The sequence below is a fragment of the Eptesicus fuscus genome, chromosome 7 (assembly GCF_027574615.1).
Source record: "Eptesicus fuscus isolate TK198812 chromosome 7, DD_ASM_mEF_20220401, whole genome shotgun sequence".
Taxonomy (NCBI): domain Eukaryota; kingdom Metazoa; phylum Chordata; class Mammalia; order Chiroptera; family Vespertilionidae; genus Eptesicus; species Eptesicus fuscus.
In genome coordinates, this window is record NC_072479.1 from 55,436,834 (window position 1) to 55,464,257 (window position 27,424).

The following is a 27,424-nucleotide window of genomic DNA, read 5'->3' on the forward strand; positions in this document are numbered from 1 at the left end:
TGTGTACGCGCGTGTGGGTTTCATGTATTCGCATGTGCCTAGGGTCCCGTGTGAGAGGCGGGTAGGGACGGGAGTCCGCCCCTCTCTGCCTTGGGAGGGGGGTGTGGCCTGGCGCTCTGGCCGAGGGAAGCCACCACCATCAGAACCCAGCCCCGGACCAGGCTCCCAGTGGGCTCCGGCCTTTGAAAAGTTCAGGGTCTGCTCTGAGTTGCATGGTATCCCACTCCTTTTTGCGGTTAGCTTTTTTCCACTTGCTTGGTCTTCCTGACATGTCCTCCTCGCTGTGGCCTTCCTGCTGGTGTCTAACTTCCCTCCTGGCCGCGGAAGTTTCTCCAAAGTTTAAAGCTTTCCAGAGAGAATCCACCAGAGCAGGCAGCACCACGTCTTCTTTTGGTTAAATATAACTCCCTAAGGGCCAGGAAATCATTCCCAATCGTTCATCTCAGCCCCTCCTGCAGCCTTTCCAGATTATTTCCTCTTAGTCTGTCTTCGGTGAAAGAAATCTGGTGGCTGGGGGCCCAGCACAAAACAGCCTAGCTGCTCAAAACACTTTTAGAATGCAGGACCTGGAACTGAACTCAAGACTTTGTAACAGGACAAAGCCTCTTCCATCAAACTGAGTCCTACTTTGGACTCTGGCAGGAACCACCTCAGCATTCCTTAGAATTGTTCCCCTTAATGACCACCTGCTCTGGCATTGGGGAAATCCTGTGTACACAGAAGGTGGAGATGTGTGCCCTAACTCGTCCAGGATCCCAGGGTGTGAGTTTTAATTCCAAGAACTGTGGCGATTGGAAGGAGGGGTGGTCAGGAGAAGATATTTACTCCGTTCTAAATATCAGGGGGAGGCTCCCCCCTTCCCAAGCACTGGAGTATGAAAAAAAAAAAAAAGAAAAGAAAAAAAACACACAGAAGTGAAGTGACAGGGTGAAGACTCCCAACATTCGAGAACTGCCTTTTAGGCAGCTAGGTTAGGCCGGGCCTGCAGACCAGCAGGACTGGAAAGTATCAGCAGAACCAGCTCCCAGAAGTACAGAGACAGCAGGAGATGGCAGAGGCAGAGATGGAGAAAACTCTGGAAGAATACTGGGACTCCCCCGTCTCTGTCCATCTAACTTCATCACACACACCCTTCCCCTCTTGCCAGGAACAGTGCCAGCCAAGACATAGCTGCATCTGAGATCCCAGTCAGACTCCTACACAATCCAATTCTCAACATTTGAGAGTAATTGCAGTCCTTATCAATTGAAAAAGAATGAGCTAGAGCCCTGGCCAGTGTGTTTCAGTAGTTACAGCATCGGCCGGCACACTGAAGGGTCTCGGGTTCGATTCCTGGTCAAGGGGCACTACCTGGGTTGCAGGTTGAATACCCGGCCCTAGTCGGGGCGCGTGTGGAAGGCAATCAATCCATGTGTCTCTCTCACATGGATGTTTCTCTCTCTCTCTTCCTCCCTCCGTCCCACTCTCTCTAAAAATCAATGGAAGAAATATCCTTGGGTGAGGATTAACAAGAAAAGAAAATTAGGATTAGAACTAAAGAGATTCCCAAATTAAGCAGGTATTTTCACGTCAACACAGTGGTATATCCCACCCCTGCTCTCCCAGGCCCCCATCTTCTAACCCATTTTAAGAAAAGAAAAATTCACACACCCCCAAAAGTTATTTGTAGCCCTGCCAGCATGGCTCAGTGGTTGAGCATCGACCCATGAACCAGGAGGTCACGGTTCGACTCCTGGTCAGGGCACATGACTGGGGTGGGGGTTAGGGGGCTTGATCCCCAGTGTGGGGAATGCAGGAGAAGCTGATCAATGACTCTCTCATCATTGCTGTTCCTATCTATCTCTCCCTCTCCCTTAAATCAATAAAAATATATTTATTTTAAAAGTCACTTGTAAAGGAGACTTTAGACTCCATCTAGTCCAGTGGTCGGCAAACTCATTAGTCAACAGAGCCAAATACCAACAGTACAACGATTGAAATTTCTTTTGAGAGCCAAATTTTTTAAACTTAAACTTCTTCTAACGCCACTTCTTCAAAATAGACTCACCCAGGCCGTGGTAGTTTGTGGAAGAGCCACACTCAACGGGCCAAAGAGCCGCATGTGGCTCGTGAGCCGCAGTTTGACGACCACGGATCTAGTCTAACCCCCTTCATTTAACAAATGGGAAAACTAAGCCCAGAATAATTATGTGGTCCCACAGAGAGTAAGCAACAAAGCCTGGGCCAAGTCTCCCAACCTTTTTTCTAGTGCTTTTCCATTCTGTGCTCTCTTTCTTTCTTTTTCTCTAGTCACCATTCCTGGTGTCTAACCTCAACCCCATTCCTCTTACAATCCAATCCCATTTCTGTCTTACCCTCCCTTTAGACAAGGTATATTTGTTCCATTCATAGGCTTAAAAAACCTGCTATTCTTCTCTCCCTGTCTTCTCCTCCTGTCCCCTGCCCCCACTTTTCCCAGGCTCCTCTGCCCAACCTCCTTCCTCTCCTTTTCAGCTTACAAACTGCCCCTGCTCCTTGGAGACCGTGCCTCCTCACTCCCCTAACCCCACAATCCTTCCCAACAAGCTTTGAGTTTGATGGAGACCAAAAATGACATGTTGGCAGTGGTGACGGATGGATGTGATCTGCCTCCTACGGGAATGCTATTTCAAGGGGAGGCCTCACAATCCTCTCCTTCCAAAGTGACAAAAGAAAAGCCTGCTCCTCAGCCTCTCCAGAGCTGCAAACTCAGCTCAAGTTAACTTCTGACTTCCTCAACCTGCAACGTGGCCTGCTGCTCCAGCTTCCTATGCAGGTGGGAGGGAGAGTGCTTGACAACTCCTTGAAGTGTGGGGGCTGCAGGGGGGTTCATCTTCATCTCCTTTGATGACAGGTACTTAGGAGGAGCAGGAGGCCCTGTGGGGAGGAGGACTGGAAGAACACTCTTCCCCCCCCACCTCCTGAGTGCATCTCAGCCATGTGCCAGCTTCTTCTCAAAGTGAAACTTCGTTGGAGAAGAACTGATACAGGCATGAGGGCCTAAGGTTAAGGAAGTCTTGACTTGAGCTGGGATCTCCCTCTCCCAGGTACAGCTCAAACCGCAGCTGGGCAAAGTGCCAAAGATACACCCCCTTGTCCAGGCCGCAGACCCACTGCATTTAGAGGCTGCCCTCACCTGCCCACTGGACTGAACACCATCGTGTCTTTATTGCCCAAAGGATTGGGAGCTCCTCTGCAAGCATCTCGCCACAGGCCTGGTAGGGAGGATAATTCCATCTCATTGCTGCAAACAAGTTAATGGAGATTGTAATGAAAACACTGCACTAATGAAATCGCTGAGGCTACAGCCTACTCTGCCTGCAAGACAAGCATTCAAGGTCAGAATTTCTCCCTGATACTCATGTCTCAGATCCTTTTAGGCCTGAACAAAGCAAGTTGGGGATCTGAGAGCAGAAAGAAGTTCACAGTTGATTGTGTCCTGGGTTGCAAGGGGTCAGAGACCATCCTGGCCTAGAAAGCAAATTGCCTAAAGTGCTGATAGGTCCTGTTACATCTAGGCATTCATATTTTGTTTCAAGAGGGTAAGGCCATCTTGTCCTAACCTTCTCCTATGTTTGCTTGTTCTAGGGTCTCTGGATGCTGACAACTAAGTCTTCCCAGAATAAGAGGCCATCTGGACAGGGAGAAAAGGTCTAGGACTGAGTATCAGACTCAGCTCCCAGGTCTACATGTACTGCTAACCATGACCTTCATTAAGTCATTTAACGTCCAAAATCTGTTCACTGGCCTGAAATAAGGAAGCCTCCCCTGGCTACCTTGCAGAAATATCATAAGGATGCAAGAACACTTTGAAAAAAGTGTATGTGGTAGAGAAATGTATGTGTAATTATATGTTTATAAAGAAATATTATGACAAATGACATTTTTGAAAAGAGGAAAGATTTGTGTTGCCAAGGGTTTGGGAAGGGGAAGAGGCTGCAGGAGGGAAGTGGGTGTTGTTATAAAAGAGCAACATGAGGGATCCTTGTGGTGTTGGAACTGGTCTGCATCTTGATCGAAGTGGTGGATACACAAACCTACATGTGAGACAGCTGCACAGAACTAAATACATACACAGAGAAATGACTCTAAGTAAAGCTGGGGAGATCTGAATAAGCTCAGTGGATGGTGTCACTGCCAATATCCTGGTTATGATAGTATACTATCGCTTCTGCAAGATGTTACCATTGAGGGAAACTGGTAAAGATACACAGTATCTCTCTGCATTAGTTCATTGGATTAACTATTTCAATATAATTTTTTAAAATATGTTTTTATTGATTTCAGAGAGGAAGGGAGAGGGAGAGAGAGAGATAGAAGCATCAATGATGAGAGAGGACCATTGATTGGCTGCCTCCTGCACGGGCGCCCCTTCTCCCCCCGACAGAATATCGAACTGCGACCTCCTGGTACATAGGTTGATGCTTAACACTGAGCCACGCCGGCTGGGCTCAATATAATTTTTAATTTAAAAAATAGATATTATGTCTACCCTCTATTCCCCTGCAGCAACTTGTCTTCGGTCCTCTGGGAGGCTCCTTTTAAGCAGTTCCACATGTAGATGAAAAAGGGGTCTCCATCTCCTCAAAATGATGATCCCAGCAGAGACATGTGTTTAAGAGAGGTTGTTCAGATACTTTTGAGCCTCCTCTTCCTCATCAACTTTGCCCTCAGTCTCAGTAGGCCTGACCCTGAATCACTCCTTAGAACATAATGTCCTTTCCGCTGCAAGGAAGGACAACTTGCTGAGGCACGAAGCAGGATCCTCTGTTGCTTCTATCCTAAAGAGCAGACAGTTGTTGCTAAGAAAAACTTGGGTACTGGTTATGGGTGCCAAGTTTTAAAAGTATGGACTAAGCCTGGGTCTCGAGAAATAAAAATCAAACATGCATATAAAGTCCAAAAACAGCTATTAAATAGCTTTAATAAAAGCCAGATGGTTTTGCTGAAAATCAATAATTGCTTCCTTTTTATCGTGGAAGTCCTAACATGACCCTGATTAATCAACTAGTTATTTGCCATTCCAACCTCTCTATACCTGTGACATCTATTATCTGTTGCTCCAGCCTCCCTGGCAGTGGTGCGCAGAAGTGATGCAATGAAGGCCACTGTTTCCTGCCAAGGGGTTAACTAAATCTAGTTTAGTGCTATCTTGAACGCCCCAGGCTTTGTGACACTTGAAATTCTAATTAGTGCAGAAAAGGGCTAAGTTGAAACAGCTTGTACTCCCTCAAGTATACCCACTCTCAGGGCTCTATAACCTAATGAGGTCTGTGAAATTTAAGATCTAGAAGAGAAATCCCTGCCTGGAGCAACAGCTGTACCCAAGACAACAAGGGGATTTGGGTTAAATCAGTCCCTCCAGATATAAGGAAGAGTATCCAAAATGGTCCAGGAAGGAAACCACATGACTCTGATCCAATTTGTTGTCATGTGACCTAGACTGACCCTCTGCTCTGGGTTTTGGTGATGTCAGGAGGGGTGAAAATTAAGCAGATGGGAGAACTTACTTGTTACCCACAAAGTGTGTGGGGCAGGTGAAAAGTTTTGGGGTAGTGAATATCTCTCATTGCCCATGTAGGCAGGGGAGCTGGAGGCAGAGGAAGAGGCCTATGACTCCTAAAAGTGACCCCACAAAGGAAAAGAGGGGTTCCTTTGCTGTGACTTTGCAGTAGGAACAGGCTGAATATTTGCTGAACACTTTTGGAAAAGGAAGAGAGGAGATAATCGTCCTAATGAATGTGCAGGAGACAATAGCAGCTCCAGTGGGAGGATTATAAGCTCGTTATGGTTTAATATGATGATTGATCATCTCCGTCCGCCTGCATTATCCTACAATAGTGATGAAGGTCGTCGGAGAAACCCATGCCAGTCAGAGCTCAAGCTCTACTCACCAGGAAACAGAAACATATTTTGTACTCGGTTTTTTCATTGTAAAAATCCACACTCTTGGCCCCATGCCCCTACTAACTGTCCTCCATTCCCCCAGCCCGCCCCACTTCTCGATGATTTCTCAGCCCTGGACTATTCGTCCATATGCCTGTTCATCTGCTCTGGCTCCAGACCCCACCCCTTCCCCACCCCTTGAGAAAATGCCCACAGCTTCCAGTATGGCATGGGTGTAGGCAGGTCCAAAGGGCCCTTCAGTGGGCACTGGCTAACACTCGGTTCAGGTGGTAGGTCCGAGACACCTCCCGATAGGCATTTCGAAGCAGGACGTAAGGGAAACAGGACTCCAGCATGTCCAGGGTCAGAAAGGAGGACTCCTCCACCACCTGGAAGAGAAGGGGCCAAGAGATGAGAACCTCAGATAGGGCATACCTCTGTGACACCCGTTCCTCTTCATTCAGTCCCCTGGGCCCTCTGAGGCCCTCCCAGTTACAGTGAACAGGGTTCCAAGTCACACTTCCTGTTTCCCCCCACTTGGTTCAGCTCTAGGAAAGTAATGTGGCCTCTTCACCTCCATTATAATGGCCCCTGTCCTCCTCCTCAAGGTTATATGAAAGGCTCCGAAGCAGAAGGCAGGAAAGAAACGCTTCCCTTGTGGCAGAAAAACCCATTCTCTCCTGTTCTGGAGGCTAAAACATAGGTAGGTGGGCAGCACAGATGCAGGTAAGGATGAGTAAAAGTGATAATGACAAAGCTTGGCAGGGAAAGAAATAATGGCTGTTTCAGGCCAAGAAAGGGGGGCCTGGAATCCCCAACAGTCCTCTTGTGCTGGGCCTCGGTGCCCTCCCTCCCTCAGTGCAGTGCTTGTGGAGCAGTAAGGATGCTGCATAAAGGAGCAGGCATGATTAATTAGTTTAATTAGAAGCTCATGTACTGTGGTAATAATCCCAGCAGCCCCCACAGCCAAGCAGAAAGACAGATCAAGATGCCTGGATAAGACGGGGTAGGAGGGCATATTAGCAAAGAGCTGTGCCACCTAGCCTTGGCTGGAGGGTCCCCGCCTCTGAGGAAGGAACAGGGTGTATTTCCTTCAGTACTCTCCTCATCAAGAGGTTTGGGACTCAAAGACACACTCTGGAGAGAAGTGTCCCATATCCTCTGGCAATTCACACAGATGGGGCCTCCCCAATATGGCTGGTGTTTCAAGTCCTGAAAATTCACTCAGAAAAGAGAACTTACCATATCTACTCTAACATGTTTCTCTCTCTGAAGTCCTTTTCAGGCTTTAAAATGTGTAAGGTCCTGCTATTCTCAAGCACATGCACACACAATACACACAACAGCCCCAGAAGAGCAGACATTACAGGCTGAGGGGAGGAAATCTGCCAGTAACACGGTGGCTCTGGTCTTAGGTTGGATAAAGGAAAGAATTTTTTGCTAGGCAAGACTTTGAAACCTTAAGCCAGACAGAGATCAGATCTCTTTTCCAGGATACAACCCTCGGGTACAGGGAAATGAGTGACAGCTTCAAGAAGGATTCACTGGCCCAAGACTTCCTATTCTTTGCTCCATTAAGCACAGAAGATAACAGGGCTCCTGACTGAAGAGGTTCATAGTAGTGGAAACAGCCCTAGAATGAAGGCTAAGAAACTTGTAGTCCCAAATCTGCCCATATATCTTGGGGGAGACCTTGAATGTCATCTTTCTCTTCCTGTCCTCGGTTTCCTCACCTATGAATTGTAAGGACAGGACTACTTGCCAGGATCTGGCCACATTCTGACATCTAAGATTCCACGATTCTATGACTGAGTCATCTCTTTCCCCTGTGAAACCCAGGAACACGTTGGCAATACTGGGCTTGACAGCCAAGATAGAAAGACCCCGGGGGCGGGAGAGAAGTGCCTGACTAGGATTTGGGGCCACATGAGTAGCCTCTTATATCAGAACACAGCTCCTTCCCCTTCAGTAATTTCCAATTGCTCTGTGGAAACATTTGCATTTAAATTGCTTTGTAGCAGCTAGTCCCTCTGTCACTCCCTCCAATAAAAAGCGCCTGGTTAGGACCTAGCTCTCTGTTCCAGCCACTCTGCAGGCCTCACTGCAGTGCCACAAGGGGCAGCTGCCTCCTCATACTCTGGGGATGGGGGGGAGGAGGGAGCAAAGCGGAAGGAAGAGGACAGGCTGGGTGGCAATACAGAATCACCTCCAACCCTACAGAGCTGAAAACTGCCCAAGAAAATGAAGACATGCTTAACCATCCAGAAACTAAAATGAACAGCAGAGAGAGGGAACTAACATTTCCTGAGCATCTATTATATACTAAGCACTTTCACATATACTAGTGTTATTTCATGAATACTAACCACCCTATCCTAAAAATTATTGTCCACTTTTATGGACAAAGAATCAGTCTCAAAAGGTTAATTAACTTGATCCAAAAATTGTGCTCTCTCTAGCACAATACTAGCATTTGCCCTCATTTGCCTCCTCTGTCCTCTCACCCCTCACCCACACACCGCCACACACATACCTTCATGTCCATTCTTTTCCCCACCATAATCCTTCATCAGCCCAACCTAGGCCTTTTTCTAGCAGGAGGAACTGAGACATGGATACCACAGTGCCCATATATTTAAAGGAAACCAGGGGCAGTCCCAGGTATGCCTGCTCCTAACATTTGTGGTCCTGGGCCAACAGTCCAAATGGAAGGCCACATACCATATGACTAAATAAATCAAATAAGCTATACTAGTCTATATTTCAACCTCCAGGTGTGCATATCCTCTCCCCATAGGCCAGAGGAGGGCCTCTTACACACAGGACCCAGGGCAGGAACCCCTCCACCACAGCTAAGTGCAGTACTAACCTGGAGAATTGGACTTTTAGAGCAAAACAATGAGTAAGTGTGTTGAGGAGGGAAACAGGATCATGGGGAAAAGATTTTCAAAAAATTAACTGAGTCAGAGTTCCCAGAACTTTCTGCCAAAGCAGGGAAAAGCCCACAGCTTGTGAAGAAAGAAGAGCTAGCAGGAGCTGCCTGATGCCTGGCTCACCTCGCTCCCCACCTTATAGCTTTTCATCTAAGAGCCCTTTCTCATCAGAGCCCTCCTCCCTCTCCCCCAGTTCAGCTCTGTGCTATTCAGCATCCTCTTCATAATACTCTTTAAGGACAAGAAATAAGGTGGTAGGAAGTGGTCAAGTAAAGCCAAATGTGCACTGGGGAAGTAGTTATGGCGAAGGGACACAGCTGCCCCACCAGGTCAGGCTCCAGAACATTGCAGGAAAAGGGACCCAGTCAGCTAAGGGCCAGGAAGGCCCTGTCCTGCAGAGAAATCCTTGAAGACGCTACCTTGAGATTACAGAACACGTCTAGAATGTCAACCGGATATGAAGACTAGACCCAGAGGATCGGGCAGAATTAAATTCTTAGTTAATGCTTTTGAGTGATGACAATACCAGGAATCAAAAAACCCTCTAGCTCTCCTCTCTCTTTCACCAGAGCAACTTAAACCAGATACATACCAAGCGCATGAGCAGAGAAATGGATTCCCGATTTCTGGTTTTAATCTTGTCAGTCTCCTGGCCCAGCTGCAGGAGGCTGACGGAGGCCACCTGTAAGGGAAGAGTTTGTAAGGGAAGCAGTTTTTTATGGAGGTCAGAGTAGGACAGCCTCAGGCTACAGGAAGTTAAAAGATCAAGGAGAAAAGAAGGACTGGGATGTTCCTGGAGACTCAGGGTGGAAAAGCGGCAAATTCCCTAGGTTTCAGAGATTCACGTGGCCTGTAAGCCAGCCAGTGTGGACAACAGGAGGTTGCCTGGGGGGCTGGGGGAGAGATTGCAAGGGGGAGGGAAGAATTTCGAACAAAGGCAGGTAATGCTTTATGCCAGGAGATTCATCTCTTTTCCTAGGCAGCCTCCAGACACCACTGTCATCGGGCTGTTTACAGCTGACTCCCCACCGGACTAGAGACAGAGCCTGGCCTCTGATTCAGACACAGTCCGCTTGTTATTCTCCTTCTGTCAACTCCCGAATATCCACCCGTCCTCTCCATTCACCTCCAGGTCCCCAGCAAGTCAAAGAGGGGGGAATAAACATGATTAATTGTATCCCAGATTCAGATTTCCTGAATTTAGCAAACAAGAAGGGTAAAGGGAAGCAGAGAGATCTGGTGTGAGTCCTCTTTATGTCTAATATGCTCAGAGTCCATCTGTCTGACTGGCTGTTTCAGTTTAAATAGAGACCCACTCACTAAGCTTCCAAGTCCCCAACATGTGCTTCTCAAGACAATGGTATGATTCTTGAGAGAAGATGACCTACTGTGTTTCCTCTTGAAAAGAGGCAGATGAGGCCCTGGCTCTTAAGTCAGGACCATGTTTTGCAAATGAATAAGCTCCCTATTGCTAAGAATGCTCAAGGAGACAGTGGGTAATGGACCCTGTGGGTAAAGGAGGATCAATCTAGAAATTATAAAAGGGCTTAATACCAGTCCCTTGGTTCTGAGTGTGTATAAGTACGAATGTGCTGATCACAGGACATGTGTAATGGAAAATATGAGAGACAAGTGGGAGTTTTCATTTTTTCAGTCTGGGCCACCCCTATTTAACACCTATAGGAGGCATTTGGAGATTAGGAGAAGGATATTCCTATGAAATTTCACTGTATCTGAAGTGTATGGATGTGATTCCTCCATGAAGGATTGAGAATGGAAAACTCCAGACCTTTTTTAATAATGGAAAGAGATTATACTTATTCTGTGTTTTTCCAGAGGCAAAGCTAATATCAATGATGATAGTTACAGGGAGTCTAACTTTGGCTAAAATTTGTTTTAAAACAATTTTTTAACAAATTGGACATAGCCTAAGGTTGTAAGCACCAAACCCTAGTAATAATCTAGACCAGTGGTTCTCAAAGTGAGATCCCAGGATGAGCAGCATCAACATAACCTGGGAACTTGTTGAAAATGGGAATTTTCCAGCCCTGCCTCTAATTCACTGATTCAGAAATTTTCTAGGTGGTTCTGATTTATGATAAAGTTTGAGAATTTGAAAAATGTTTGGTTTTTTGTCAGTATTAGAGTTGGAAAGGACCTTATAAAACTCAGTGTCTCTCCAACTTTATTGTGCTTCAGATCTCCTAGAGATCTTATTAAAAACAGAGACCTGGCTTTTGAGTGATGACAATACCAGGAATCAAAAAACCCTCTAGCTCTCCTCTCTTTTGAGTGATGACAATACCAGGAATCAAAAAACCCTCTAGCTCTCCTCTCTCTTTCACCAGAGCAACTTAAACCAGATACATACACATGGCCTGGCTGGTGTGGCAGTGGGTGAGCATCGACCTATGAACCAGGAGGTCACAGTTCAATTCCTGATCAGGGCATATGCCCAGTTGCAGGCTCAATCCCCAGTAGGGAAGTATGCAGGAGGCAGCCATCAATGATCCCTCTCTTCATTGATGTTTCTATTCCTTTCTCCCTCTCCCTTTCTTGCTGAAATCAATAAAAGTATATTTTTTTATTAAAAAGAGAGAGAAAAATAAAAACAGAGACCTGGACTCACCCTAGGATATCCTGATTCAGTATAACTGTATAAGGGTTAGGAATCTGTATTTGAACAAGCTCCTCAGGATCCTAATGATCAGGTAGTGAGTGGTGGATTTAGTTTAACTGCCCTATTTAATAAATGAAAAGACTGAGGCCCCAAAAGTTTGGCTCTTCAGAGGTCATACAACTTCTTACTGGCAGATCCAGAACCCGAACTCAGATTTTTCTGACTCTTAGACCAATGCTCTTTCCAAGCATTGGGGCAGAGGCTGAAACACTAGCTGTTAGGGAACTTTCACAAAGTGGCCTCTCATTACTTACTGAATGAATTAGATGGGAGATTAGACTCCAAGGCCTGCTCAACAATAACCGTCTATGGATTTAAGTCAAACCAATTCTCACCAGACTTTGCAACCTTCCATTCCTTATCACCTAGACCCACTCACCACCAGAAATTCCTTGAGGTGAGTTTCAATGTTCTTGTTGTAGAGTGTGAAGAGTGCAGCAGACACCTGGATGATGGCTTTGGTCAGGCAGTGAATATTGTTGTTGTAACCTAGGTTATTATTGATAGAGGGAGAGAGAAACAGAAGTAGGTAACAAAGTGAGTCACCCCAGGCTGACCCAGCTGAGAAGTTTTCATTTTTTCAGTCTGGGCCACCCCTATTTAACACCTATAGGAGGCATTTGGAGATTAGGAGAAGGATATTCCTATGAAATTTCACTGGAATTGACTTTTATGGATAGTCCATTCTCAAGTGCTTTTTGAAATAGAACTTTACACCTGAGTCAGAAGTCTGTATTTTCCAGATAGATACCTGTCTCCATCTCATCTCCCTGCCCTAGGACAGTAACCTAAACAGCACTGGTTTCTCAACCCTACTCCTTACTTACCATCCTTCTCAATGCTATAGAAGGAAGAAGGGTCTGTGGCAAGGAGTGGGAGGGAAACTGCAAGGAAGATCAAGAGTAGGCAGGCCACCTTATATTCTTCTTCAAGGGATGAAGTATCTGGTAAGAAGGAAAAGAATAGAAGTAAGGTCGGCCAACAGGAATCATCCTCTATAGGGGTCCTGCTTCACAGAGTTACTGAGGATCACATAAGAAATATCTATGAGCATCTATATATATAAAAGCTTAAGAAACCATTCGACCGTTCAACTATTTGACCAGTAGCTATGATGCGCACTGACCACCAGGGGGCAGATGCTCAACACACAGGCATGGAAACATGGAACAGACTGATGAATCTCAGAGGGAAGCGGGGAGGGGGGAGGGCAGGAAGAGATTAACCAAAGATCTTAGATACATACTAGAGGCTCAGTGCCTATGGGGATAGGGCCGAAACCAGCAGTCCGACATCCACTGAGGGGTCCCAGATTGCGAGAGGGTACAGGCCAGGCCGAGTGACCCCACTGGTGCACAAATCTGTGCACCGGGCCTCTAGTACTTTGTAACAGCAGTCGCCAACCTTTCGGACCTCACGGACCACAGTGGTCCGCAGACCACTGGTTGGTGACCGTTGCTTTATAAAGCACTAAAGGCAGGTCATTTATTGCTGAAGGGGACAGGATTAGCCTGCACTTCTAGTGAGGGGCCTGAGTCCTTGGAGGCCTCCTCTGGTGACTGAGCAGAGCTCTTAGCAAAGGGCTCTGCTGACAAGCAGTCTGGAGACACTCTGTCACCTGTGATGAGGTACAGAGGCAGGAGGGAAAGGTAAGAGTCTCATCAAAACCAGGAGAGAAGGAGGACCAACCTAGAAATTATAAAAGGGCTTAATACCAGTCCCTTGGTCCTGAGTGTGTGTAAGTATGAATGTGCTAATCACGGGAAATGTGAAATGGAAAATATGAGGAACAAGTGGGAAACCTGGGGAAGAAGTGAGCAGTGTCGTGGTGATTACGTGGGAGGAGAGCACAAGATCACTCTGGGGAACTAGATGCTATACCACTCAACTCAGCATGAAATTATATACTACTGTGTACTGTTCTCTCCTTGTTTCATTTGCATTCATCTTATTTCCCCAACCAGATTATAAATTCCTTTGAGCACTTGCTAAGCATCAAACAGACTCTCAATACTTTTTAGCTGATTGACAGGTCAACTGATTGAATTCTGACTAGAAATCTAAATTGCCTGTGTAAATATTTTGTGGGGATTAGGGACCACACTTTAAGTCTTTTCTTAGTTACCAGTTTATATTCCCTGAATTCACAATCCCAAACAAAAGGCTGCATTGACATTGCCATTTTCCCACACCAAAATATGGCCCAAGCCCTCCCTTTCCCCAATTTTACCAGCTTTCAGATTAGCAATGGCAGTCACCAGGGCTGGGTCGATGTCACAGCCCACTCCTGCAGCAGATGCCAGCTCAAAGATACTCAGGGTCACCTGATAGAGAAGAAAACAACATTCTGGAGACAATTCCCAGGAGAGAAGTGCTTGGCAAAAGCTACAGGAAGTAAGGATTCCTAGATGACAGGTTTTAAACTTTTGGTGTACTATCACTTTTTCTAGGTATTCCTTCATAGCTCTCCCTAACTTACGAGGGGAAAACCCAAATGTTTTAGCTTGTCATTCACATACGCCATAGTACAAATTTACTGTCTCGACCTTGTGGACAAAAAGGAGCCACATGCTAACCTGACTAGCTCAGGGACAGGCTACATGGCAGCCTTGCAAATTCAGAGGCCTAAAGTAAGCACAAAGGATGGTCTGAAATTGAAACATTTTTAGCCCAGCCAGCATGTCTCAGTGATTGAGCGTCGACCTATGAGGTCACAGTTCGATTCCGGGCTTGATCCCCAGTGTGGGCCATACAGGAGGCAGCCAATTAATGGTTCTCTCTCATCATTGATGTTTCTCTCTCTCTCTCCCTCTTCCTTCCTCTCTGAAATCAATTTTAAAAAATTAAAATTAAAAAAACTTTTAAACTAAAAGCAGTTTATGGTGAGTAGTCATGTCCTAGGCAGGTATCTTCCCTGGCAAAGGTCAATCTTTACCTTGCCTGAGCCTGTCTATTGTCTTTTGCATCTACAATAACATGTCATTTTAGAATGTCAAATAAATTTTCTTTTTTCTGAACCCCTCAAAGCACAGGCACTGCTCTGTGGAGACCACAGATCCCTTCATTGTTATTAATTGTTTACATTAACTATCCTGCACCCACCTAAGCTTGTGTCTATCATTTTACTTTTTATCCAATCCCAGAGGTTTTTCCACTTTGCTTTTTCCCGCCTCCATATTCTATCACCAATGGATTTCAAGTAACCCACTTACGTCTTCTCTTTTGATTGTATTATATAAAACAAGGTGCAAAACTGCCGTTCTCTGAGCATCATCTCAATCCGTTGAGAGTCTGATTCCTGGCATTTGTCAACAGTTTGGCTCAAATAAACTCACAAAAATTCTTTACAGGTTTGAATGTTCCTTATGTTGACAACCTTATTTCCCCAAACACTTCCTACAGTCAATATAGCAAGGGTAATTTATCCACTCTCCAAACTACAATTTACTTCCTTACTTCCATACTTTGGTTCATATGCTTCCCTCTTCCACAGTGTCCTTTCCTCTCCCCTACTTATATCTAGGTGACACCCATTCCTTGAGGCTTAACTCAAATTTCATATTTGCTGTGAAGGTCTCCCTGAGTACTTCAGCCCAAATGCATGTCTCCCTCCTTAAATTGGTACCAGTGACTTAGCCCTGGTCATACACAGCACCTGGTAATTTCAGTTGTCTTTTCAGATAGGAACATATGACTTATCTCACCAATTAGATTATAATTCTTTTTTAAACTTTATAGTATAGAGAAGAGAGAAAAAAGGCTTTGGAGTAAGAAGATCTGGTTCAAGTTCTGAACTTATTAAATGTGTGATCTTAGCTAAAAGTTACTTAACCTCTTTGAGCCTTAGTTTTCTCATCTGTAAGACTGGGGTACTAGTACTCACCTCAGAATTCTTGTGAAGATTAAATTAGACCACACATGTAAAGTCTCTGTCTACCCTAGGGACTGATGGAGTCACAAATAAACTAATAAAAATTATTCCTTTCCCTTCTTCCTTTATCTCAAAGCTAGGAACATTTCTTTTTATCCTTTCTAGTTTTTAACACAATGCTAAGCACATAGAAGGCACTCAATTAATATTTATTGATTGACTAGTGGCTGGGTGCACGAAATTTGTGCAGGGGGGGTGTCCCTCAGCCCGGCTTGCACCCTCGCCAATCTGGGACCCCTCAGGGGATGTCCGACTGCCAGTTTAGGCCCGATCCAGGGATTAGGTCTAAACCAGCAGTCAGACATCCCTCTCTCAATCCATGACTGCTGGCTCCTAACCGCTCACCTGCTTGCCTGCCTGATTGCCCCTAACCACTCTGCCTGCTGGTCCGCTGGCCCTCAACTCCCCCCCCCCCCCCGCCGGCCTTCTTGCCCCCAACTGCCCCCCCTGCCGACCTGCTCGCCCCCAACTGCTCCTCCTGCTGGCCTGATCGCCCCCAACTGCCCTCCCCTCCTGGTCTGATCGCCCCTAACTGCCTCTGCCTCAGCCCCACCACCATGGCTTTGTCTGGAAGGATGTCCAGAAGGTCTCCCAGTCTAATTAGCATATTATCCTTTAATTAGTATAGATACCCGAATCCCTCAATGTATTTAGAATCAGGTTCCCAGGATCTAGTCCCAAACCCCCGACTCCCACACCAAATACTTATACGCCTCTTGACATTGAAAAAAAACAAAAAAACAAAAAACCTTTAAAATGTTCTGAGAGAACAAGGATAATTGTAGACAACTAAGTAGAGTATCATATGCAAAGAACCCCACAAACAACAATATATACACACTTTGCTTATGGTACTCGACACAGAAGGCAAACCTTAGCCACATTCTGCTTTGTCCTTTATTTAAATTTCCTACTAACTAGATGACCCTGCTTATGACAACCATGGCCTGAGATCAGGGACCTGGACCATGAGTCGTGGTTTTCTGGATAAAGAAAGAGATGATTGAAGGGATCTTATTTTCTCTTCTCCTAATCTTTTTACCCGCTGAGGCAGTAGCAGAATCTCTGATGGACAGGTCATCCCCCTCTCCACCTCTACCTGCTTATTTTCACAAGCAGGTAGAGCCTCAAGCCTCAGGGCTCCCTGGGAGATTTCACCTAGACAAGCTCCTGACAGGCTAGAGCATTTGGCCCCAACATCAGCAGCTGCCAGAAATCCAGCCTCACCATAAAATCAAAGACTGGTCAAAATGCACAGCCATCCAGTGAAACATCGCCCTCTAACGGCCCCCATAACCATTTGACCCTTACCTGATTTTACACAGACAGAGAGATATTTCCCAACTATTTTGATCTAGAGTTACCTCTAGATGTTTTTCTTAACATCTAACTTTAATTCTTCCTGTTGACCAATTTCCTCTTAGCATATATTTCCCTCCCTTAAAGGAATCAACAAGAGAGTAGCCTGCCCTATGTGTTTTGAAGGCCCTTGTTCCCAACCTTCAGCTGTATTTCCTGCATAATATACTTGTTTGTTCCAAGTGATTCAGAAGATAAGATAATGCAAGTAGGGGAGGGAGGGGTGGGGGATTGTTTAACTTGGGGTGTCTACAGAAGCCCCTCTTTCTTTCTCCATCTCAGTAGTGAATGGGGCCTGAGGCAGATGACACAGATAGAGGAACCAGAAAGTTTCGGAACTAGTAGGAAGAATAGGCCAGAAAAAGAAAGGAAAGTCTGACAGCAGGCAGGGTGGGTGGGAATGGAAGGAACAAATCTTTTTATAAGAAGTACCTAAGCTCATAACTAAAGAGAGAACTTGTGTGCACATCTTAAGTGAAAATCTACAGATATTGTCCTAAAGCATACCCCTCTCCCTCCTGTAATGTTTCCCCAGCCTCAACAGGCTCCCACTTCTCTCCATCTCCCCATGCCTCCCCAGCTCTGCCCTCTCTCTCCAAGAATATTCATCTGACCAATGCCCCTCTCTCTATTCATAAAATCTCCTCCAGTGTTTTCCTATTCAAAGCCTGGCTCATCTCTCTACAGTATTTCCTCAGAGCCCTCTCTCCCTTATAAGATCCTAGCTACATCCTTTTTCAATAACGTATCTCCCCATTGGAGTCCACTTTGTACTCCACTCTACCTTGATGTCTGTGTCTGGAGTGACAAACTCTTTCAGGCACTCGATGGGACCCATAAGGAATGGGCAGTGGGAGGAGAAAACCTGGAGGAAAGAGAACATAGAGGAATTAACAGAACAGCGTCCAGTGCCTTCAAAAACAGGTGAAAACAAACAAAAAAGGGGGGGAGGTCTCAGCTTAAATAAATAAACTCCCCACCCCTCCCCTCATGCCTCTAGGTTTCCTCAGCTCATCAATCCCCGGAGATTTTCCAGGGCCTCTACCAAAGTAAGCTCCTTTCTCCTCAATGCTCACCAACCCTTTCCACAACTTCTCATACAAGCCCTACCCACGGAGGTGTCTGAGATTCTGTGGCAGCCCTCACTCCCCCAACACACCTCCCGAAGTCCCTCTTGGGCCATGGCCCGAAAACTGAGGATAACTCCAATGATGGTCATGCGCTTCAGCACATTATCAGCCCCTGAGGGGAAAGAAGAGTATTAGAGAAGAGAACACAGAATAGTGATGGTTTTGCTTCTTTCAGACCAAGCTAGCTCCAGATCCCCCAAAACCCCTGTCATCCACAATGCTTTTCCCACAATTCCTTTTCCCTTTAGGGGAGGTGCTCACCCGTTAGCTGGGGCAGCAGAGAAGCCATCAAGTCCGCCTTGCTAAAGTTAGATCTGATCTGAACAAGTACATCCATGTTTTCTACCACTAGCTTCTGCAGTGGGGACACAGAAACATTAAGCAGGAAAAGACAAGAGCCATGGTACATTCCCCCCCAGTCTCCTACTCCTGACCCTCTTCCACTGCGGCTAAGCTTTCCACCCGGGGCTTGGTTTCACAGTACCTTCAGCTCCACAATCTGAGAGGTCACGTGCCACATCAGGTTTTCACTCAGGAACTTCATGCCATAGGGGCCCAGGAGTTCAGCCAAGGCCCGCATCTCTGGAAAAGAGTTTCAGAGGTCCCAGGTGAGGCTCCGAGGGCCCTGGAGCGTTTGCATAATAGCTATAGGGCAATTTGAACATTTAAAATGTTTTCAGCAAGGAAAGGAAGTAGGAAGTTGAGGAGCAAAAGTGACCTGATATCCTGCATTAAAGTGACAGGTCTGGCCTGCCTGTGGGACAATTTACCCTCTTCCCATGGGTACTCACACCAAGACTTACCACACATGATAACTATTTACTTTACATTCTTATAAGAATCTATACTTTCCCAAGTCCCTTTATGTGGCACCTGGATTTCACTCTTGCTGGACCAGCTGTTGTAGCTTTACTAAATGTAAGACCTTAAACAGGTCACTGACCCTCTCTGAGACTCAGTTTACTTTTATGTACAATGAAGAAATTAAAATCTGCCCTAATACATCATAAAGTTTATATTAGAATAAATAAGATAAATTTCATAATAAGATACAGTATAAAAACCTTAGAACACTATAAAGATATATAGAAAAAGGGCTTTTATGATCATTATTAGCAGCTCTCTGAGGTAAGTATTTAACAAACAAGGTGGGGTTAAGTGGTTGTCCAAGGTCACTTAACCAAGTCAAGAGCTGGTACTAGAAACCTAGCACATTGCCTTACTGCCCCTTCCTGTGTCCCAGCAGATACCACAACTAGTTCCTTACCTAAGGTTTGGCTTTTTCTATGTTCCTCCCTCTACTTCCCTTATTTAACACCTCACTGTCCAAGTTTTCCTCTCCTTTTCTTTTTTCATAATCAACACATATCCACAGAATTCCAACTGTTTTCCCCTCTAAATCCTTCTTCCCTCTAGTCTGCCCCAATGCTTTATCCCTGCATACCCAGCCTGCTTTTGGCTCTTTGTTAATCAAATAAAACTGCCTGGGAAATCCCATGTTAGAAACACCAGAGACAAATTCAGATAGGGAGGAGCTCTAGTTGTGATCTTTGGGTGTGGACTATCCAAGCAAAGAAAACTATAAAAGACCAGAAGTAACAAGAGACCAGTAGAAAAAAAAAAAAAAGTGAGTTTAACATAGTTAATACAAGTTCAGAGAAAAAGAAAATCAAGGCTCCACACTCCAGTCTTGACCTCCAGCAGGACCGGTTGACCTCCACCTTACCAATGATTGAGGACATGGAACTGGTCACAGCAGCTGACACAGAGCCTTGTCCAAAGAAAATACATTTCTAGAGTCACAGATTTACAGCAGGAAGATTAAGTTGAGAACTAGAAAAGGATTTCCTAACCAGTCAACTTAAATAATGCTAAAATGGTTGACAAAGGGAAAAGGGGCTGAATTGTCTTCTCTGGAGCAGATGGAGACAGATTGGATCTGCCAAACCTCCTTACTCTAGTCTCTTCTACTTCAGGCTAGTAACCCTAGGGCATCCTCCTCTTTCCATCTATCTATTTTTGGAGTAGCATTGTCCCATTACCATGGTAACTCAGGGAAATTGGGGTGGGGGTGGTAGATTGGGGAATCGGCATTATCTCCTGCTGCTTGTCAGTTGTCAGCAAGACCTAAAACTGATTTTAGATGCTGCCTACAGTTTGTGGGTGGAGTTGATGAGAAGGGGACACCTGAAGCCTCCGGCAGATGAAGAGTACGGATGGAGTCAGAATGAGCATAGGAAGAAGGCAGAGCTGGAAAAGCAGAACTGCGTACTCTGACTCTCATAACATCCCAAGGAAGGGGAAGAATGGAAAGGGCAGGTCACTGAAACATCTCCTACCTATACCAGATACCATGCAGGAGCCATGATTTATATGGAGGTGAGAGGAAGGAGAAGAGTTCATCAATCAGCCAGTCAGTAAAACAAATCTATGAAAAAGGATCTGTATGGCTCAAAGCCCTCTTTAAAAAGAGAATGACTTCCCAACTCAGTCACTACACATTCATTACCTGGCTCCCCTTGAGACACAAAAGCACTTCTATACACTGGGAAGCAGCACTATAAGTGATTAAGCACCCGTTTCTGAAATCTGACTGCCTTGAGTTAAAAATCCAGTTCTACCATTTATGAATGTGTGACTTGTGGTAAGCTCCTTAACCTCTCTGTGTCTCAGTGTCCTCATCTGTAAAATGGGCATAATAAGAGTATCTACCTGAAGGCTCTTGTGAGAATTGAGTTTATACACAAGAACACTGACAACTTAGCCCACAATAAATGCCACCCATTATTTCATCATCATTATTAAACATCAATAATCTAAGCACTCATTAAGGCTCTAAAATTTATCCCTAAGAAAGAAGATAACTTAACATCAGACCAGTGTTTAATAATTCCAAACATACCCTTGCTGGTTTGGCTCAGTGGATAGAGCGTCAGCCTGTGAACTGAAGGGGTCCCTGGTTTGACTCTGGTCAAGGGCACATGCTTGGGTTATGGGCTCGAACCCCAGTAGGGGGTGTGCAGGAGGCAGATGATAAATGATCCTCTCTCATCATTGATGTTTCTATCTCTCTCTCCCTCTCCCTTCCTCTCTGAAATCAATAAAAATATATTAAAAAATAATAATAATTCCAACCATGAGAATATCCTCCTTACATTTATCTTTTACTCTTCATTATATGTCCTACTATTTTATTCTTTGGGGAGACGGAAAAATAACTATTTAGAACCCTTCAAAAATAAATCCTTTCAGGGACTGGAGTACCTCTGCCTCATTCCCGACTCCCCACATTTTCTTTTTCTTTTTTTCTCTTTTTAATATATTTTTATTTATTTCAGAGAGGAAAGGAGAGGGAGAGAGAGATAGAAACATCAATGATAAGAAAGAATCATTGATTGGCTGCCTCCTGCATGCCCCACACTGGGGATGGAGCCCACAACCTGGGCCTGTGCCCTCACTGGGAATCAAACCGTGACCTCCTGGTTCATAGGTAAATGCCCAACCACTGAGCCATGCTGGCCAGGCCTTCCCTAATTTTCCCTCTCCACCTTCAACCACCAAGCCACTCCTCAATTCTGGGTCTTGCTTAGAATTTTTTTTATTGCCCCTAAAGTGGAATTGAGCAGAGATGCTGAGAGTTTAGAATGAGCTTCAGGAAAGATGAGAGAATTTAGATAAGGTCCACAGGCTGAGATACTGTATTGAGGGGAAAGACTCAGCTCCTGGATGAGGCAACTAGGCTTGGGCTTACCAGAGATGTCAGAGAACTCCTCTGCGCTGAAGTGTTGCTCCTCCTCTCTGGGTAGGCTGATGAAGGCCTGCATGGCTGGGGAGAGAATGATGGTCCCACTGCTCGCCTGTCTAAGCAGACTTTCTAGGTACCTAAAGGGTTGGCCAAGAAAGCACAAAAATTAGTGTTCAATCCCTGCTCCCTACCATTGCTCCCTACACTACCACTGGGCTCAGGAAGAGAAACTCCACCAAAGGCTGGGGTGGAGAGAAGAGATTCAAAAAAGACAGTAAAACACCCTAATTAACATCCCAAACCACTGGTGCAAAAACAACTGGCAGTAATGTAATTCCACCTTGCCTCTAATCTGCAGGGCTATCAAATGCACTCTTCCCCCTCCCCCCACCCCGCCCCAGCTTTTTTCCAGTTACTGCACTCCCCTCACCCTTGGCCTTCCTTCATCAGGTAAGGCAAGCCCAAGATGACAAGAAAAAAGTTCCTACTAATTGGGCTCCTCTGAAATATACTTAGCCTCAATCTCTCCAGTAAGAATGTTGGACTGAAAACCTAGGATCTTGGAAGTAGATCTCAAGTCAAACCTCCTGGACAGAGAGAAGCCCCAGGAACATTAGTCATCCAGTCTCCAAATATACCCTCCTGACCTCAGGGTAAGCTGAGAAGGCCTCCAGCCATTGTCAGCAGAGGAGGTGCCTGGACAACCCATGCCACTCACCCAGGCACTAGCTCTGGGTTTATGTCTCAAGCTAACCACGGTGGACCAAACTCACTCACTAAATGTGATCTGTTTTTAAAATTTAAACTAGTTGTTCAAAAGTTTGAAACTGATGATGTTACATTAAAAATAAAGATTTAGTGGGGCAGCGAGCAGGAGGAGCTAAGTGGCCACTGCCCCCTTTAGAGAGGTATGCCTTCCCCAACTACCCAAAGTTCCCACCTAACCCACAACACCCAGGTCCCTTCCCTCCTGGCTCCCTGTTGGCATTTGTATTTGCAAACCTAATCTGTCTTTCCCCCTACTCAAAGGGTTCTTTACAGCCTTATTGCTGAGCTGATATTGGAGTACGAGCACCACCCAGTGGCTTGGGGAGGTAGAAATCCAGCTCCTTTCCAACCTTACATCTCAAAGGACATTTTGCTCCTACCTCTTGTTTGGGGGAGGAGACCCCCTTCCTATTAAGAACTAGGGAAATGGTCATGTCTGGGATTGAAAAGCTAGTGTTCCAGAGAGATAATGTTAGAATGGTTTTCAGAGGAAGAAGCTGGGTGAAAAGAGGAACAAGAGAACTTCAGAAAGAGGACGAAAGATCATTTAAAATTAAAACAGAGTTCAGAAAAGGAAGGTCAGGAACTGGAAATTAAGAGGAAAAGGTCCAACTGTTACAGAGTAGGTCAGTGGATGTTACCTGGAAGATTAGAGAGAAACCTCATGGTGGACAGAAGGGAATCTGGGCTGCCTCAGCTTCAGTCCTCAAACAGAAACAAGCTTTCATTTAAGGGTTTGTGACCCTAGGAGCTAAAATACTTGGATCGGGTCCTGCTGTAAGGAAAAAGTGTAACAAAGAGGTAAGGCAGAGAGAGGGTGAGCAACACTGACCAGTTTGTGTAGAGAGTGGTGATCGTCTGCTCCCCACATGAGTCCAGGGGCTGTGTCTGCTGTAGGAGGGCATTGCGGATGACTCTGGAAACATCTGCACCCAAAATCTGGGCCAGTGACTGTATGAAACTGATATATGCTTTGACTCCTGCCAATAGCTCCGAAGGCCTTGCAATCTCCTGGGTCGTGGCATTGTAGCCAGCCAAAGACACTATGGCTCTAGGTGACAAAAATCATAATTACAATCAAAATAATAAACATAGTAACAGTTATCACATTTACACTGTGGTCCAGGTGCTGTGCTATGATTTCACTACATACATTATCTCATTTAAACCTCATAACAACCCAATAACATAGACACAATTATTATCCCCATTTTACAGAGGAATAAACTAAGACACAGAGATAGTAAGTCACTTACTATCTGTGAAGACCACACAGCTGGTAAATGGCAGAGCTGGGACTTGAATCCAATAACATTTGATTCCTAACTATGCTCTTCTGCCTTCTCTGGAGAAATTAGGTCAGGTGGCAAAAGACCTGGGCTCCCAAATATCATCTAACTCTTACCTGAGGGCTCATACCACCTGCATTCTCAGGACCAATCACTGTCAGAAATGGAAAAACCACACCTAGCAATCCTTGGGAGTGCAGTGCTATTCCTTGTGGTCAAATAGGATGCCAGAGCTGGATGAGGAGCACACTTGGCTGGCATGCAGCTATAGCCAACCCTAGAGAAGGTAGGATAACTGTTCACACTGTGCTGCAGGTCCTTGAAGAATATATTTTTGTTTTAGCATTGATCTTTTCATTGAAAAATTGATGAGATGCCATAGGAACTTAACTCCTGTTTATATGATAAAACTAGAGGCCCGGTCACAAATTTGTGCACGGGTGGGGGCCAGCCCGCCCCAATGTAGGCCGATCGGGCTGGCTGGCAAGGGAGGGGAGCACGCAGGCCAGCTGGCCCCGCTCCCGATGGGGGTGGGGAGGTCGATCAGGGCAGGGCCAGCCAGGGGGAGGGGCTGCAGGAGGTTGGCCTGCCAGCCTCAACCCCTATTGGGGTGGGGGGGCTGATCGGGGGCCAGGCTGGGGGAAGGGGCCGTGGGCCGTTGGGAGGCCAATCAGGGCCCCTGTTGGGCCGGTTGGCCTCCCCTGTGCACGTCATAACGACCGGTTGTTCCAGTCGCTTGGCTTTTATATACATAGATTGGTTCTTATATGTTGTTTCACTTGAAGTCACAGAACCTGCCAACTATGTTAAATGAGGACTTACTGTATTATTTTAGGGGCACACAGGAACACCCCTTCCCATTGCACCACCATTTCCTTCCAAAATACCTTCCCCTAGAACCTGAGAATTCAGTCCTAAGGCTTTTTTCCTTGTTAAAAGGTAGGGAAAGGAGAAGTATAGCACTTTGCTGAAGCCTTTGTCAGTCATTTGCACCTCAACATGAATGAGTTAGTCAGATTCTTCCAAAAGCCACAGATATTTGGGGAGCTTTTTGTTTTTGTTTTTGTTTTGGGAAAAATATTTATGGTAGGGAAGAAGAAGGGAACAGGAGGGCCTGCTCCCCAGAGAAACAACTTGAGGGGGGAAATACAGAAGGGACAGACTGGGGGCAAGCCTAATCTATTTTAGAATTTTCATTGATGCCAAACCTCCAGGCCAATGTTGGCGCTTTAGGAACAGTGATGTCAGTAAAGAAAGTATTTGAGATATTCAAGGAAAACTAGACTATCACACCATGCTGCTCCAAGGCCTAGAAACCACTGCCAGCTTTTCCAGGTTTATACATGGACAACTATTGACTTGTCATCTTCTTGGTGTTGTTTATGCACCTGAGATACTTCTTTCCATATAGCTAGTGTATAGAAAACAAACAAACAAACACTAAATTTGCTGTCACACCAGCAAAATCTAATTGAAAAATAAATTTGCATCCCCTACAATAAAAACACAGACTCCTAACTATTCGTTCTCCTTCTGTTCTTGTTCTCTTAGTGCAGCCACAGTGATCCTATTGAAATATTGAGTGAAATCTTGTGTTGCTCTGCTCAAACCCTGCCATGGCTCCCCATCTCACTCAGAATAAAAGCCAAAGTCCTTACATTGACACAGAAGCATCTGCACAGTATGCCACTCCTCCAGCCTCTCTAACCTCACGTCCTATCCATCTCCCCCTAGCAGCTAGGGAGCTCATTCTATTCCATGAGCTGGCCACACTGATCTCCTCCATGTCCCCTGAACATACCAGGCAAGCTCCCCCACTAAAAGGCAAGTTTTGGGGAGCAAAAAATTTTATGTTCTGTACTAGAGGCCCGGTGCATGAAATTTGTGCATGGGTGGGGGCTCCCTCAGCCCAGCCTGCACCCTCTTCATTCCGGGACCCCTCAGGGGATGTCCGACTGCCGGTTTAGGCCCGATCCCTAGGATCGGGCCTAAACCGGCAGTCGGACATCCCTCTCATAATCTGGGACCGCTGGCTCCTAACCACTCACTTATCTGCCTGCCTGGTTGCCCCTAACTGCCCTCCTCCACCAGTCTGGTTGCCCCCAACTGCCCTCCCCTACCGGCCTGGTTGCTCCTAACTGCCCTCCCCTACTGGCCGGGTTGCCCCTAACTGCCCTCCCCAGCTGGCCTGGTCACCCCTAACCGCCTCTGCCTTGGCCCACTGTGGCTTTTTCCAGAAGGATGTCCGGAAGGATATCCAGAAGATGTCTGGTCTAATTAGCATATTACCCTTTTATTAGTATAGATACTGCTGTATTAACAGCTTCTTGAACACTGCTTGTTCAATAAAAATTTGTTGAATGAATGACTAAATATACTACATATTCCCAAAGAAAACATAGAATATTAGGAGATTGTTCACAATAACTCTTCTCCTCATTCCACTAATTGCTGACTATAGTGCCCAATTCCAATATAAGGAATGTTCCTCCTACTTTGGGGGCAAAGGAATGAGGGGCAAAGTGGAGGGGAAAGAATCAATTTTATGGAGGCCTATTATACATATGTATGTCAGGAACTTTGCACTCATTATAATCTCTACTAATTCTCAATTACAGGTAATTCTCAATTATCTGTCTATAAAATAAATATCATTATCCTTACTTCACAGGGTAGGAAACTAAGGCCCAAACAAGTTGAATAACCTACTCGACTGTCTTAGCTAATAACCAGGATCTCAACACAGTTCTGCTGACTGCAAAGGCTCTGCTCATTCTATTAAACCAGTGGTGATCAACTCTGGCTGTTCATCAAACCCACCTGTAGAAGTTTGGGGTTCTTTTTTGTTTATTCCCTTTTAATATAGATTCTTGCGAACTTATGCCAGATTGACGGCATCAAAATCTCGAGGTGTAGCATGACCACCAAGATGAATCTAATGGAACCCAACTTTGAAAATGACCATACTATACAAACTTAGAAGACAAGCAAAGAGTAATACCTGTTGAGTCTGGCCTCCAGATGGCTGCTGAGATACTCAGAAGGGAATATAGTGTGTTCAAATACAGAGAAGCTGTGTACATGATTCATTGTCAGTGCCAGTTCTGTCAAGTTTACATGTAGCTTGTCCATGCTGTGTAAAATTGAGAAAGTATAATGAGCCTTGATTATGGTCTGGCTCTGCCTGCTTTTATCTGGAAAGGATCTGTCGGGCCATGACCTTCAGACCCCTTTCATCTTCTAGGAACACTCAGCCTAGAACAGTACACATTGATACCAGCTACAAAGGCAAACTAGAAAATTCACATTTCAGTGCTTTTCCATATGTCATTCCTCACCACCACGCCTGCATTCTTTTGCTGTATCACCTTCCCTCTTCCCAGCTCTCCCTTCTTTGATGCAGTGCCCATATGGTCCTCTAGGGCCCAGATCCTCACTTGGTGACAACGCTGCGGTTCTTCCGGTGACTCTCAGCTCCTGGCTTTTCCCTCTCAGGCTCTCCTTTTCTGGGAGTCTGCCTCTGCTTCATGGTTTTCTTGTTCTTGGCCTTGCTGATGGTAGTAGCAGAGTGCTTAGGCAGAAGCTTTAGAAAACACACCAGTGAATAAAAAAATGAGATTAGTTCATAAACCTGCCAAGTAGCCCATCTAACAATTATAAAAAGGTTCCTCCATGATCATCTGTC

The 27,424-nt window shown here is 45.6% G+C and overlaps 1 protein-coding gene across 1 annotated transcript in view; it reads right to left on the bottom strand.

Annotated features, from left to right (window-relative positions):
* Window positions 1-4,306: 4,306 nt before the first annotated feature.
* Window positions 4,307-27,424, bottom strand: part of NCKAP1L (NCK associated protein 1 like) — a 41,219-nt gene continuing 18,101 nt past the window's right edge. The window contains exons 19-31 of the mRNA XM_008140805.3: window positions 27,177-27,322; window positions 26,741-26,872; window positions 23,283-23,501; window positions 21,689-21,819; window positions 18,422-18,519; window positions 18,199-18,292; window positions 17,967-18,049; window positions 17,592-17,672; window positions 13,748-13,841; window positions 12,345-12,461; window positions 11,897-12,006; window positions 9,430-9,519; window positions 4,307-6,293 (exon numbers count right to left, since the gene is read on the bottom strand). Coding sequence (XP_008139027.2) covers window positions 6,162-6,293; window positions 9,430-9,519; window positions 11,897-12,006; window positions 12,345-12,461; window positions 13,748-13,841; window positions 17,592-17,672; window positions 17,967-18,049; window positions 18,199-18,292; window positions 18,422-18,519; window positions 21,689-21,819; window positions 23,283-23,501; window positions 26,741-26,872; window positions 27,177-27,322 — 1,527 coding nt within the window. The 3' untranslated portion in view covers window positions 4,307-6,161. The remainder of the gene's footprint in view (window positions 6,294-9,429; window positions 9,520-11,896; window positions 12,007-12,344; window positions 12,462-13,747; window positions 13,842-17,591; window positions 17,673-17,966; window positions 18,050-18,198; window positions 18,293-18,421; window positions 18,520-21,688; window positions 21,820-23,282; window positions 23,502-26,740; window positions 26,873-27,176; window positions 27,323-27,424) is intronic.